Source organism: Hippocampus guttulatus, chromosome 1 (genome assembly GCF_054856545.1).
Source record: "Hippocampus guttulatus isolate MCC_2025c chromosome 1, RoL_Hgut_1.0, whole genome shotgun sequence".
Taxonomy (NCBI): domain Eukaryota; kingdom Metazoa; phylum Chordata; class Actinopteri; order Syngnathiformes; family Syngnathidae; genus Hippocampus; species Hippocampus guttulatus.
This window is the reverse complement of record NC_141261.1, coordinates 18,836,007-18,851,815: the sequence shown is the minus strand read 5'-3', so window position 1 is coordinate 18,851,815 and position 15,809 is coordinate 18,836,007. Positions and strand designations below refer to the sequence as shown.

General features: G+C 43.5%; 1 protein-coding gene across 2 annotated transcripts in view; it reads right to left on the bottom strand.

The window, feature by feature from the left end:
• The window catches only part of epha2b (eph receptor A2 b), a 31,918-nt gene that overhangs the window by 15,200 nt on the left and 909 nt on the right, over positions 1-15,809 (bottom strand). For both annotated transcript variants that reach the window (XM_086116625.1, XM_086116634.1), the window contains exon 3: positions 13,665-14,313. In XM_086116625.1, the coding sequence (XP_085972751.1) occupies positions 13,665-14,313 (649 nt within the window). The remainder of the gene's footprint in view (positions 1-13,664; positions 14,314-15,809) is intronic.

Genomic DNA, 15,809 nt, shown 5'->3' with positions numbered 1-15,809 from the left:
AATGAACATGTTAGACCCCGAGTCAACTTTACTTGTCCGCTGCAATGTTGAACCATTCAAATCGACTCCCCATGCACTTTTGGCATGTCGTCTTCCAATAGGCCAATTTACAAAAGACTTTAGTGTCGCCTGTCTGCTGCCGGCATGACAGTCTGGCGACGGCAGCAGACATGAGGGAGTTCAAAGTATTCTATATAAAACACATGAGGAGGAGTTCTGGTTTGCTGGAGAGAAACATACGCAGGACTCCTACAAACTATAACCAGCGTAAAGGTGAGTTATATTTTAGAACATTTGTATCTGTCAAAATATCCTTCAACCTTAGTCATCCATCCATCCATTTTCCGAACCGCTTGATCCTCACTAGGGTCGCGGTGGGTGCTGGAGCCTATCCCAGCCATCTCAGCACCCAGCCATCCCAGCACCCGGAGAAAACCCACGCAGGCCCGGGGAGAACATGCAAACTCCACACAGGGAGGCCGGAGCTGGAATCGAACCCGGTACCTCTGCACTGTGAAGCCGACGTGCTAACCACTGGACTACCGGGCCGCCCTAACCTTAGTCAGTGATACAAAAAAAAAAAAGTTGGGGACGGAGGTACTGTGCTGGAAAATAAATAATCAAAAACTTTGTTGATGAATCCACTTCAACTCGTCTTTCATCTAGTCGCTGAACCGCAAGTTTACCCAAGCAACTGCAGAGACCAAAACGTGGGACGGTGAAAATGAACACAAGGAACTCAAAGTTTGGTAAAAAGAAAAGACCCAATAGACCGATTTTCAGTTGAGTAAACTTCATCTACAAGTAAGGCTTTTTCCAATCAGGTTTGCAATTGCAGTTGCATATGCAGTTCTGTTTTTTAACAAACGCAAGAAAGAAATGAAATATATTACAACCAAACAACCAATTGTGCTATTCAACAATGTTTTGGTTTTATGGGTTAAGTTTATGCTCAAATAAAGGCTAGCTAATCCCTGAATTCAGACACTTCATCTACCTAACACAAACCGTATCTCAACCATAAAAAAAATGAAGATTTCATAAATTGCAGCCTTTGCGATTTGAATATTGTGTCCTTAAGGCTTCTCGTGTCCTTGAAGTCCTACGAGGCTTCAAATAAGCAGCTTTGCATCACAGTTGGTGATTCAAAATTAGCATTTTGCGACTCAATCGCACACAATGAAACACAAAACTGCAAATGGGAATTTATTTGAGAATATGCAGAGCTTTCCAAATGTAATGGAAATCCTTGAATGCTAACTCCTGAGGCCAGATATACGTCGTCATCGTTGCGAACATGAAAAGGAAAATCATCAGGGTGGCCACTTGAGATGCCTCTGCTCCAGTTGTGCCGGACGCAGGAGGCGAGTATCGCAGCAGGCCCGGGGGAAGTGAGACCCGCTCGTTGTGAGTCTGCCTCTCTTCCAAACCGAAGCGTATTAATGTGACGTGTGTGTGGAGTGTTGATGGTCACATAAGTCATCACGGCTACTAGCTGTCTTCTGCACCGATGTTATGAGACGCTAATCGCACTTTTTGCGTATGTCAGCCGGCTTGCTAAAAGTCAGTGGCTCGGCGCAGGGCTGCAGCTAGTCATTTGAGGCCCAACGTAAACACAACCTACACTTTAGTTCAATTTTGAGAAAAGGTGAGTGAGGTAATTTGGGCGAATTTGTCCTGTTGAGAAATCAAGTAAAATTATCTGACATCTTAACCAATCTGGCCGACTAATATTCACCACCACGGTGTCTCATAAACTAATTCCCTAAACTAGATTAAGTCTTCAAAAATCCTATTGAGGATTATTATCAAACAACTGAACCATTTTTGTTTTTACTGTAATTGATAAAAACAATCAACAGTGAATACAGTTTACTATGCCAACTGTTTACTCTTGAGCTGTCTTTATTTAAGGATTCTTTTTGTTAATAAAGACTCGGCAAGTTAAAATTCCAATTTGTTTTAAATTGCCCCACTGAAAATGTTTCTAGACAATAAAATAGTTTGCTGCTCTGCTCAAAGTGAATTTAAGATACCTCTGATTGTTTATTATACTGTATATAAAAAGTAAATTGTTTGTTCATGAGTAAATGTAATGTTTTGCTGAAAAATTAATTTTCTACAAATGCACAATTACAGTATAACATTCTCACTATGACACTTGAAAGCTGAAATGCATTGAAACTCCCCATTATCCAGGCAAAAAAAAAATCTCCTTAAAATGACTACGTTACTCCTCATTCATTGTCATTGATTCGCAAAATTGCTTTTCAATCGAAAAATCTTTATTTTAAAGCCTCGTGCTCCGTTGCGACGATGACTTGAATTCGATTAATTGTTCAGCCCTGCCGTATCATATCAATGCGAGCTCCTGCAAAGAGTTGCGCATTAACTCAAAGGTTGGGCGGAAGAACAAAGACAACTAGTTTGCATGAAAAGAATGCGCTGGCACGTCATTCAAGCCTGCCATTAAGACAGAAGCTCCTCTCTGCCTGGGCCAGCTGCTTCGCTACTTATTAACCAGGCCAAGCGAGATAGGCCACGGCGAGGAGCAGAGCATCCTGCGGAGGACTGATAGAAAGGGCGAAAAGACACAGGGCAGACCTGACTCCAGCATTGAGAAGGGGTAGCAGCTGCTGCCCGCAACTCGCATTCGTAGCTCTACCTCTCCACACCCGTAATCCCCAAATTCCTTCCTCCCCTCTCCCCAGCTAAGCCATTAACATTGCTATTCACTGGCAAGCAGCAGGCAAGGAGAATGCCACACCATTCAAGTGCGAACAGAGAGAAAGGCCCTGCGGATGGGAGTTGCCCAAATGCCACATGGCAAGTGAAAAAAAAGGCAAGCTGGACTCTCGTCTGCACTGCCGTCTTGCTCGACCTTCCAGTCACATCAAGATGCATTCCGGTGAATGCCACGCAACAGGAGGTCCCAACCAAAACAGCCGCACTGCTACTCTTTCTCCAATGAGGACCAGAAAAAAAGCTTCTGACTTTGTTGTCTCCATGATGTCAATTTATGAGAAGGAATTCAGTCTTTGGTCATGTAACGTTTTTAGGAGTAAACTGTCAAAATAAAACCAAATAATGGGTTTTGCAACTGACAGGCATGCGAAACGAAAAACCAAGTGGAAGATAAACAACTTTTTCTACAGCGATGAGAATTGTTCGCGTATGAAACCACATTTCAACAAAGCATTTTAGTCACAACGTATACGTTGACTACCTCAGCAGGAGCGTACATAAAAGTGTGAAACTTCAGGATGGACCTAAAATGCACTTTAACCTTTAAATAGATGAACTTAATCTGAACCGCTGAATGCACTTGTCCAACCGTTTTGCTTCAGAACTTTTTGCACGACTTACTGTTCTCTAACAAGGAGCTAAGTGGCAAAATTCACAAGAGGTATTTCATCCATAAATCCACCAATACATTTCCACTTCTATGCCTTTCTGTGACTCTTTCAATACAGTGTATTGCCATTTCTGTTGCAATCTGCTCTGTAGCCCGTTCCTCTGCTAAAATTGTTTTGAATCCTCAAAATGATGAGGTACTGCTGAATAATTGCTAGTAATACTGGTTCACACCGTATGCTTTTCAGTGTTACGCTTCTAAACATGCAAGGCGTGATTGCGAGTCGCGGGGAGGATACACATGACTTCTCTGGTGTTAAATTACGATAAGATGGAGACTGAAGTTCCAAAATCCAAGCTGCAGAACTTGTAGAAGGTGACACAGAGCTTTCCTGACTTGGAAAAAAAAAATCTGACAGACCAAATGAGGACTAAAGGTGTCAGTGGAGACAGCAACGTGAGAAATTTGTTCCTCCACCTTCACCACAAGCTTGTTTTGGATTATCAAGAATCTATGAGTCGAGCAAATGAAAAGTTGAGCCATATGTCACTTCAACACATTTGCTAGAGGACATCCCTGCAAGAGCAAAAGCAAACTGCGGATCGAGATTGCAACGACCACATCCCAAGTCAATCGACTGTAAAATATTGTGAACACATTGCACGCTGTGAATCGTACATTTTTGATTATACCACCCAGGGCTTAAATTACATTAGGTGTCTTGTCTTGGCCTTGGAGCACAAAGGATCTCAGAGTTGGAGCACTCGCTCCCCTAAACCATGAATGTAAATTGAGTTTCTCAGGTACCCCAATCTAAACACTTCCCTTCAGCAATCAGTTTTCGAATTCTGTGTTTTTTGTCTGAAATTCCTGTGCTCTCCCTGGCTCTTCTAGTAGGTTTAACCAAGCCCTCAATGGCCAGTATCTTGGATGTTTTCGACGTCTTCCTACTCCAACACACCGGATTCAAATGACCATCACATCGTTATTCGGCTTCTCCAGCACTTGCTCATGAGCCGATCATTTGAATCGGGTGTTTTGGAGCAGAGAAACATACAGAGAATCCAGGATACCGGTGCTTGAGGACCGGAATTGTCCACCCCTGCATAAATGGGAGGAACTTTCAGTAGATGACGCTTGAGGTATTCACCAAAGAGGATTCTTCGACAACAGCGCAAGGAAGCTTCCTGAGTCCACGTAGAAGGCGGATTGTTTCGGGACACGACAGGAAGCAGGAAGCGTGAGGCTGATGCAGCGCTTCCTTCCTTCCTCAAAGGTTCATTGAACGTAAGAAAACACAGCAAGCGTGACCAAGAGAAGAAGCAGCATTGAGTCAAGTGTGCAGATGGGGGAAATTTAACTGTGTTGACCTGACAACGACACAGGCCCAAAACCCCAAGGAAGACTTCTGATATGAACACGAACAAAAAGACTTTTAAGAGTACAAACATCTGATGAACTAAAGGCACCCATTTTTCCCCCCATCGTGTTCTAAAGTGAAGTGCTGTTTGTCATTTGAGAGGCTCCACCGGCCTCCAGCCGATCTGTTTGTTTATTGAAGCTGAGTGCAAGGGGCCTGTTATATTCTGGGAGCCTCCCGGTCCAGGAGCTGGAGCCATGATGTGCCCCTCCCGGTGTGTCTGCACAAGTTAAGATGGATGAGATGGTGACAGTGATGAATGCATGCTTGGATTGATGGATGAATGGCTAACATGGAGACTTGACAAGGGAAATCGCCCCTGAGACTTGAGGCGTAAGTGTTACAGAGGAGCCCCCACAATGGAGTTTGGCAGTAAGGTCATGTGTGCCTGAGGGCAGCGGTGAGTTAAAGCGTGCATGGCTTCCTGAGATTCGCTGGCCAAGTAAAACAAACTCATGTTCGCAGCAAGGAGGGGAGAAACATGGCCAAGGAACACAAAAGCGCAGTGAATGAATAAGTACAAATAAACGTGTAAATCATTATGCCTGACTCCTTCGTTCCTGAGCTACTTGACTATCGCGGCAATGTGTCATGTCATTCTGCTTGAATGCAGGGTGACAACACGTCATTAGCATTTCGGCTGCTGCGGCAGTGGAACAATGGGGGCTCTGTTGGGGGAGGTTCCATGAGGTGGGAGAAGGTGGTACGTAGAGCACGGTGGAAGCGTGTGCGTGAACGGGGGTCGGCCATTAGCCAAAAGGATTAGCAGCTGTAAGAGCATTACATCTGTTTCACAATTGCATTCGGGCTTTCATGTGGCTGTTAACACACAAATTCCCATTATCTTATCCCCTTTCTCCTCTCGGAGCATCGACAACTGGAGGTGGATGGATCCACCCGATGAAAAAACATTTTCTAAAGTAAAGCCGCCTTTGAAGGGGACGAAAGAACAGGAGGATTGGCATGGTGTGACCGAAAGCTGACTTTTTAAGATGCATGGAAATTTGACTAAAATGGCCCCAAAACAGCCAGTGAGAACCTAACAACCCGGGTTGATAAGAATTCGAGCTGTTGTCTACTGTAAATCAGACCAGACAGTTTGAAAACAAATACAGAGTATGCTCCATACGAAGACATGAGAGGCCTCCAGTAAGGCTCTTATGCGCGTCTTTGGGTACCACGGCTTGGGAGAGGAAGGATATATCAAATGTGCAGGCTAACATTAATATAGTACAACATCCCTGTCTGGAGATGACCCAGCTACCCGAGTTAGCTTGTGTATAACTGGTAAAATAAATACGACAGACTTGCAACTGAAGCAGCTAACTAGCATGGCTAACATTAGCTCATTTCCATTTTGACGTTTGGAAAAGAGCAAATTATTAGGTACTCATTTTTTTTTAAGAAATAAGAAAAAGTTGTTTTACTGTTGTTTACATTTTGATTGTAGTTATGGATGGATGGATTAAAAAAATATTTCTACTATGTACGGAGCGCATTTCGGGGAAAAAAAGGGGGATTATTTACCCAATCATACACTTAAGAGCTATAATTGCAATATTGTACTGCGATACTATGAAACAGTGATACTGGCCCATGCCAAGCTATGGTAACACTTTGCCATGAACTATCTTGTTTAAAGTTTGCAACAATACAGGTCGGCTGGATAGACCAATACAGTGGGTTCTTCCACGACCAAGCTAGTAACAAAAATCAATATTCTCAATTAAAATAAAATAGCATTAATACGCTACAGCCCCCCCCCACCCCACATTTTTTGTTACACGTTTTAAATACGGTAAATGAAAATTGCACTGAGTAGTCTAAACCTATAAAAAGAGAATGTAAATAAATAAACTGGTTGTGTGAAGTGTAATTACTGGACATTAAGATGAGCCGAAAAGTCCCAACTGTCGTGTTGTGTGAATGTCTACTGCTTACTGTCCCATTCAATAAACAGCGAAAATTCCATCAACTAATGTAGCTTGGCTTTTATTTCACCATTCGATCTGTATGAATCTGAAGCTAGCTGGTGGCAGACACAGCAGCAGATTCCTTGACTTCCTGATGAAATGCACCAATAAAAATCAATGAAAGTGGCTGAGTGTGGCCGGCCACAATAGAAAGCCCTGAGCCAAACGGGTCGGGGAGTCAACCAGGGATTAGGTGGCCTCCGGTTTCCGGTCGTCCTGTTGGCAGTGACGAGTGGGTGGCTGGCTGTCGTCGGATGAGATGAATGACACGCTGGGAAGGAAAGTGCTGAGCTCACCTCGCACAGCAGAAGAACAACACAATGCGTTTCGCATTGAACGGACGCCCCCCGCCCCCCTCGTCTCCACACCGCCACCACTAGAACACATCCATACACATAACATTCCCGACTTTCCTTCTAACAGAAAAACACAGCCAAAACCAATTTGTATGGGTGCAACCGCATCAATATAGCTCACGAAACAGACTTTATACGAAAAACAAGCGCACACCCGGCAATGCTTGGCAACCTCACTTCAGACAAGAGAAAACATCAGAGGCATTTGAGGGAAATTTTCTTTCGTAATTTTGTGAATTTGTCCACGAATGTTCACTTGGTTGCACAGCTAGCAGTTATGTGTGTTGGATTGTCCCCCCCCCCCCCCCAAATCAGATTACAGCCTCTGCGTGTTGTCATGTCAACACAATTTGCCAAGGGCCTTCACAACCAGTGGTGCTGGCTGATGTAACTTAATCTATATTAGCAATGGCTCTGTTTCTTGTTCCAATCAGATTTCGTCCTCACAGGAACAGCCTCGGATGTGTTTCATTGAAATGGTTTGTTTTGTCATGTCATTAGATTTGTGTCTTGTCTGAACATCTTTTGATAATATATGTGGCACAGTTCTATGCTGCGTTTGGATGGAATATTTTTGTGTTGGCCCCTTTGCATGCCACTGTGCCACCCCAAAACATCACCTCTCAAGAATATTACGGATATTTTGTCAGGAACATTTGCCTCTCAGTGAAAACAGACACACACCTCCAAAAAGACTCCAGACAAAATGTTTTGTAAATATTTTCATCACATTTACATTTTTTTATGCGACCCTCAAACATCTAATTCCAACCTCAGCACGATATTGTACAAACAAACAAATAACATTGCTGATATTATAAATACCTAATATATGTCAATATGCCTTTTACCTTTGAGGCCCTCCTCTTGGCTGACGTATACATTAACGTATTTATTAATTTCCAGTTTTTGGACTGTCCTGTGTGTGTGGCTGTGTATTATATTTTGTCCTAGACACTTATGAATTTACTGTGTGTAGTTGGTTAGAATATGAGATGACAGCAGATGTTCAAAAGTCGATATAATGTTCGCCAATCACAAGCTACAGTACATGCATTATGTGAATTATGTGATCCCTATGTACTTGCTCACTCCTCTCTACACCTTTGACTTATCTGTAACAGCGGAACATATGGCAACTGGCTGTAGCCAAATATGGACAAATTGGAACACCTAGCATGTTTCATCAAGTGTTCGTGACAGTCTAACCGAGCAACAGAAGGATGTTTCCAAATTGTGGTTAACATTCCATTGTTGTGGATTCATAGCATATCATTAAATACATTTTTGCTTGTATTAGTCACGCAGGTACAGTACACCTACTTTTTGTCACGCAAGCGCTCAAATTGTTACACAACTGAAAGAGAAAGCACCATAAAAGCGATCAGTTTATTGGTGTGCATTTCCTCCTGGTTTATTGGGCAGCAATTGCAGCCTTGTCTCAACTTTCATACGGAAGGAAACATGACATGACTTGAAAGCAACTTTATCATCCTCCCATTATTTCAAAAGCGACTCCCTCACCGATCGGGCAGATTCTCCCTTGGCACCACATCTGAAGAAACCATGCTTGAAAAAAAGAAAAGACCACATGTGTATCTAAATGATCAGTGCCATGAAGATCTCAATCTATGATTTGACACATGACATCCACCACAGGTCAAGTGAATCCAATTGGCCATGTTCACGCCCGAACAGATAAAGTGAAATGGTATAAGACCTTGGTCTTAGAGGGTTAAAGAGATTCTAAACACACAGGTGGCAAAAAAAGGCCGCGAATCACTTGCTTCTGTCAGAATGTTTCAAAACAGCCGTCTTGCTTATATTCCACAGCTCTCACATCCCTTGAGGACAAAAAAAACATTCAAGAGGAAGTTCATGTTGCATCCTTACAAAATCGCAGTCAGTTTTCATCCCTAAAAAGCAATCAAACACTATTTAAATAGTCCCTCATCACAAATGTTTTTTTAAACATGAACCGTCACCCAAGTATAAAATGAATTTATAAAAAGTTAAAACACAGCACAGAGAAAAGTAGCACTTCGAAAGCAACAGACATACAGACAAAGCTAGCTAGCACCTAGCACAAGAAGCTAACTAAGCAATTTGCTTTCATGCACTGATTCAATGCTTTTTCTCGCTAAATTGACTCAAACACCAGTCACACAAGATTATGATCAAAAACCTTTGTTCACAAAAAGTTGGTGAATGCCGTCTCATATCAAGCCAACAGCAGAACAACAACAGAACAAAAACCAAGTCGCAGCCAACCAAAAATAAAACTAAACAGAAGTAACATTTGTGCTCGGTTATCCGTGTGACTTCAGTCCTTTCATAACACTCAAACACTTTGGCCCAAACTATTTGTCTACTGAGGTGTTCAGGGGCATACAGTACAATATTTTTCACCAGTTTTGGTGGGACTCCCAAAATTGTACACAATTTGGGGTGTAGATACAGTATGTCAAAAAGTACCACTATTGTTGACTGTTGTCTCCTCTTCTGTGCTTTGAAAATTACATGTCCACTAGAGTTACATGATTCCAGTAGTTTTCAAGGTCAGGAACTGGATTACGGGTCGTCATGTCAAGTCATTTTATGCTTCGTGTTGGGAGCCAAAATTTGAGAGGCAAGTGAGCTTTAGACACACCAGAGCTCATTTTGTATAAATGTCTCCTTGTTACAAAACAAAATGATTATTTGTACTTGAATATGATACCGTTCCATTAGATTCCTAGTTAATTCACTTAATTGCCATGGAAAGGGTCCAATTTAGAATATATCCTAATTTCCGGAGATTTGGCATAACTTTCCTACCCCTCTGCAGCCTTCATTTCTACTGCTTGAATGTGGTGGGGAAAAGTGAGCAGATGTCCTCTCAATGTTCTCATCAGGGCCGCACAAAGGATGTTCAAACTCCGTTGGTGTCATATTCATGACTCCTGCGCGCTGGCCCCAAAATAACCAGCAAACTTTGTTTGGCAACTTGTTAGCCTTAGGCGCCAGTGTATGTCTTTGCGTTAAACACCGGAAAATACAGATGGGAATATGCAGAGATGGGACTCTTTAAATAAATATACTACCAGAGGGAAAAGAGCAATAGTCGGTCTGTGAGAAGAGTTCGTTGTTGCACCAAAGGAGGAAAATTAGCACAAAACCAGTAGTTACTTAAACACACCCAAGTCAATTACTAGCCATTCACATCACTCACCACACAAGTCAACCTTGGTCGTTGCGTCATTTGAGGATGAGTGTGGACACTGAGGCAGAGTGGAAAATTAGGAGACACAGAAAATAGTTTACTGGAATTCTCTGTGAGAGCAATAATCACTTTACTGGAAACCTACTACGGCTCCAGCTTGTCCACGATGCTAATTCTGCACTCTGCAGTCCAAATACCTCTCAATGTGTGTTCCAGAATAAAAACCTTGACCTGAGATTAAGTGTGATGAGTCTGATGAGTCGAGGACCCAGAGGGCTAAACGCAATCCCAAAGTCCAGCAGCCAAGGCCGTCTGTGTGCCATCTCAAAAACGATAAGAGCCTCGATTGTAGTAAGAAGGTTTATGGGTTAGGAAGGACATGACAGGAAATAGGTAGTGCAAATGGATGCCAGGGGTGCCTTGAGTTGACGAGTTTAATTAGTTCGGTGACCACGCTCCTAACACTCATATCTCAAATGATATTTTCCAATTGAAATGAATGGAAAAGGAACTATCCATTGCAGCCTCCCCCAAATAACCAACATTTTTGGAATGTGATTTTTTTTTCGGGTTACACACAAAATGTTGCTAAAAAAAATACAAAGTGCCAAACAGTCAGAATGACTCTTGACAAAGAAGAAACTGCTAAAAAGGAGTGGTAGGAGGTGCTTGTAATTGATGAGCGGAAAGATCTGCGAGGTGCTTTTGCTTGGGTTGTGTGACCGAGTCTGTTCGTCACGCAATGCAAGGAAGGCGGCGGTACGGCGTCCCAGATTGACACGACAATGAGGTCAACCTGGATAAGATGTGCGTGGCTGGAAGCAGCTGATTGGTTGACAAAAGGACTTGACAAAAAAGGCGTAAACCAAAACCTAACGAGCAAGACCGGACAACATGAAACTAAAGCAATCTAAACAACAAAACAAACATCATGGCAAATCTTCTCTTAGTTCCCTGTGCTCTTTCTTTAGGAGTAAAACCCACAAAAAGCCAATGAAAAAGAAAAACACATTTTAATCCTGTTATGTGTTGTGCTCAAACTCGGCAATGAAAGGTATTTATGCAAATCTAAAGGCTGAAAACTGAAGTCAGAGAATTTTGTTGAACGGAACAGGTTCCGCCATACTCACGCAACAATTTTAGAATTTTTATTTTACTGTGTTGTTATTTCAAGACTCTATACTGTATGCATGTTCAAAATCAGATTTGTTACTCATACTTATTGTGACAATAAGAATGCGCTACCAAGTTAAACGGACAAATATTTATGAAGAGTGATCATAAACATTGAACCAATGTCTGCTTTATCTTCAACGTTGACGGTCACGGATTGTAGGAGTCAAAATAAACCGTGTGTTTTCATTCCAAACAATTTGGCTGACAGACATGAGTTACAGTTTAGAAATGTGATCAAATTCTCCGCAGTCGATCAAGGGAGTTAGTCATCCCACCAAGAAAGATTTCCTGTTGAGCAAATGCGCCTGAGACATCTTCAAACGTTTGAAGAGCAGTTGGAGAGCAAAAGCAGACATTTCCACCCTCATCTCCAACTTCCTTTATGCGTCTCTCAGCTCCCATTTGACTTCATCTTGGATTTGTGGCGTTTACTCATTTTTATGGCAGGTCTTGACCCAACATCGACAGCCCTCGCCCCCACCAGCACCACCACCAAGCACGACCAGCATGCCTGGGAAGGCGGCTGCTCTTCGGCAAACGGATCAGGAATGCACTGGGGAGGTCAGCGGAAAACACAGCGCCTCATTGTTCTTCTACCTTTACATTCCAGTCTCTGTTTTAAAATCACAGCCCTCCTCTAAATACAAACCCTTGGTCGCTTTTGTAAAGTTCTCTCATTCCTACACGCCTCCTCCTCGCTCCTCGTCCCACCTGGCACTTTTCCCCGCAGCTAAGAATGATGCACTGACAGAAAACTTCAGCACTTTAATGCCAACGGGAGGGGAAACTAAGTGCAAATATATTACAGGTATGCAGGATTTATGACCGTAATTGTGTGTGCATTTGGCTGTGTACGCATACCTGCGCGCGCGTGCGTATGTGTGTGTGTGTGTGTGTGTGTGTAATGTGTTTACAGCGCCGAGTTCTTAGAAAAGGAGCAATTTGGACTGATGAGGAAGTCATGATGTGTTCAGTCATTTAAAAATGCCTGCCGGTGCATGCAGTCACTCAACACACCCCGAAACTGCGGCCTACGACGTGAATGAAAATGAATCGCCGTTCCACTGCACACTGAAAAATACAAAGCTCAGTTTTTACAGTCGAAACTGGCAGCTGTGGTTGCTCGAATTTTACTGCTATATGAAGGGCAACAGTTATCAGCGCAGTGGTACCTGGACTTACATATTGCATTTTTAGGGGGACCAGAATCAGTTTTCCCCATTGAATTTAAATGGAATTCCACAAATCCATTCCAGTCCCTAAAAAACACCACCAATGTTAATAAAGTGGTATACAGTAAACCCATCTAAATTGCAGGTTCCGGGTTCGTGGTTCTACTTTTACTCATATTTAGTTTTTGTCTTCTTATAATTCAAATGTTATTTAGTTGGGGTATAATTCTACGTCACTAGTTGGAGGTCCATGATCATGTCTAACACTGTAAATTTGAAAGAAGAAGGGAAAACAGCAAGTGTTTCAACATCAGCCTCATTTTTGCTGAATCGGTCAGAAAGATGGTCGAATGGCTCACTCCTCTATCATCCTACTTTTTAAGCCTACATAAAGGAACGGCTGTAAGTTCATTTCATACAGTTACAGTTCTGTGCATAATCATTGACATACATTGTGAGACAAATGTTTGTCAGTTTGGGAAAATGGTATTTGATCAAAGTAAATAAGGATCAATTCACTGGTACGTTGTTTATTCCGCGTTTGGATTTGAACCGATTTGTGAAAGACTTTCAGTTTGAGGAATTTTGCAATAATTTCCGCAGGTTTTAGTTGGACAAAATCAGTTCAGGGGAGAAAGAAAATGGAAGTGAACTCTTCCGGAGATTTGTACTTTCACCTGAAAACCTAAAACAGAGTACAAGAACGTGGACTTGTCAAAGTACTTTCCAAGATTTGAGCTTCTTCGAATGACCGTGGAGGATCGAAGGCACGCACATGCTCAATGTCTAGGTTGTGCTTCCAGGTCAGGGATAATGTTGGAACATGCAGCATTCCTTCCATTGCGGAGGAGCCACATGAGCCAAGGGGGGAATTCCACCGAGTGATGATAATAACGCCCATGACAAACGCGCAGCAAATGACAGTTTCGCAACCCAAACAAACAGTCGAGCCAAATGGTCGGTGCCAAGAAACACGCGCATGAGAAGGACAGTATCCGGAGAGTGCTTACCTTGACACGCGTCTTGGACTTTTTCATGGCCCGCTTTGCACTGGCACTCGCCCACTAGCACCACCCATTCTCCATCCACGGTGCAGTACACGCGAGGTAACTCCTCGCTGACGGCGTTATCCACGCATATCCCGTTCACCTCCCTCAGAGCCTGGTTCTCGCCGCCCGCCACCGTTTCGGGGAAGGACGCCAGGCCCATCACTGTGGCGGGGCATGTTTTGTAATAAACCCTGACCGACAGAAGCGCCACACAGGCGCCGATGTCTTGAAAAGCCAAGTAGAAGCCTTTCCGAGAGAGGTTCTCCACCACCCGAGTCTCCGTGTTGATCCGCAGCTCGTTCTTGCTGGTGATCTCGTCGGGAGCGATGGTGGCCACTTTCTTGAACTGACCCTTGCGGAAGGTGGTGCCCACGTCCACGTCGGACTCGGAAGTGAAGAGGTTGAAGGTTTCCTTACAGGTCATGGACGCGCCGTCGAAGGAGTTGCAGTCGCGTACAATGAACTGGAGCTCCACCAAGACGCGCGAGGCTGACGGGCACCGCTGGATAAAAGTGGTGCGCAGCCAGTTGTCTTGCTCGCGTTCACCAACGTTACAAACAGAATAGGTGTAAAACTGAGAGCCGTTCAGGGTCCGTTGGACGACCTCCCACTGTAAAAAAACACGAAGACTTTAGAGACAAATCCTCGACCGTGAAATGCACACATTGGTGTGCGTTTTTAATCCGCAATCTTGTATTCAAGGGGACACACAAAAGAAAATTGACTTTGCAACTTCCGGTACACAAATAGCCAGAACCAGAGCCACTTTCAAGCTATGGCCGTTGTCTCAAACATTATCACGCAGAGGGGCCCGCATGCTCTGACAGGTGCCGTACTCCCGCTTGCCAGGAGGTAAGCAGAGCTGCGTTGAGTTTTATTGGACGCGCACTAGATCCGATTGGCTGGACGGGATCGGCACGTTATCTTGCATTTTAGGCAAAATCGGCGATCGGTTGCAATGTCGAAATCATGTCACAGACGTGTTACAAAGAGACCCGGGGATGGTTTTTAAATGGTGAAAAATGCATAATGTCGCCTTTTGGGCAGAGTGCTGCTGCCTGGATGTGTTTCCATTGCAAAGGTCAACTTTGTTTCCACAGTTGCCGTCATGTCAGCACCTCAATCATGATTGCACCCATCTCTATTACAAACACTAAATTTGAGGTTGGGATTCAATTCCTACTTTAATGTAGTCTGGCTGAAAGCATACCACATACAATGGTTCAATCACTACAGTCTAAACCTGGATTTGATTTCCTTCACAGCAGTAATTAAAGTCACGGCAACACGGAAAAGTGAATATAGCGTTCATTCATTTTTTTCCCAACACGAATCCTGTGCCGAACCAACGCAGCGTGAGAAAGCACTGCACGGTCCCACATTATTTCCAGTCAGTTTTCCGACGCTGCTTATACTGTACACCAAATGTTGCCACAAATATTTCTGAAAAAGCCACAACATGTTTGAACACAGTCTTGGCTCGAGGAACAACTAGCCCCACGGGGCCTTTTTAAGGCAGGCCTGGGTATGCACTATTTGTACACATAAAGTACTGTAGCTGTACAAAATGTGCGTGACCAGCCCTGGCATACCACCTGAAATAAAAGTAGCATCTGAAGCAAAGGAGATGAGCAGCAGGACCATACGTTTGAGTGATCAGCACATAAAACGAGCCGATTTACAATGAATTAGACGGCCCAATTACTGTGAAACCGCATTGTGGACAAGGACAAACATGCCTGTTGTCTAATCACAGTATTTGTGTGGAACAATTGAAGTCATTTTCATTTGTCTTCAAGACACTTTTGTAGCGGTATCTGTGAACATTAAAAAGCCCCCACCTCTCTAAAAAGGAGGCAGACCAAAAAGTTAATTGCTTGCTAACATATAATTGTGCAGCCTGAACCTCCAAACCGCAAGAAGCCACAAGTATTCCCAGATCAGGGCAAGCTGCTATTCTGTCTGCCTCCGCTTCGGCGGAGCCCAGACGTGCTCGGCAGGCAACTTCAACCCCTTCCTTGTCATACGCGAAGCCAACAAGTGGCACATTTGACACAAACGGCCGAGACCTTTCACAAGCACACCACACAAGTCAAATGGTCAAAT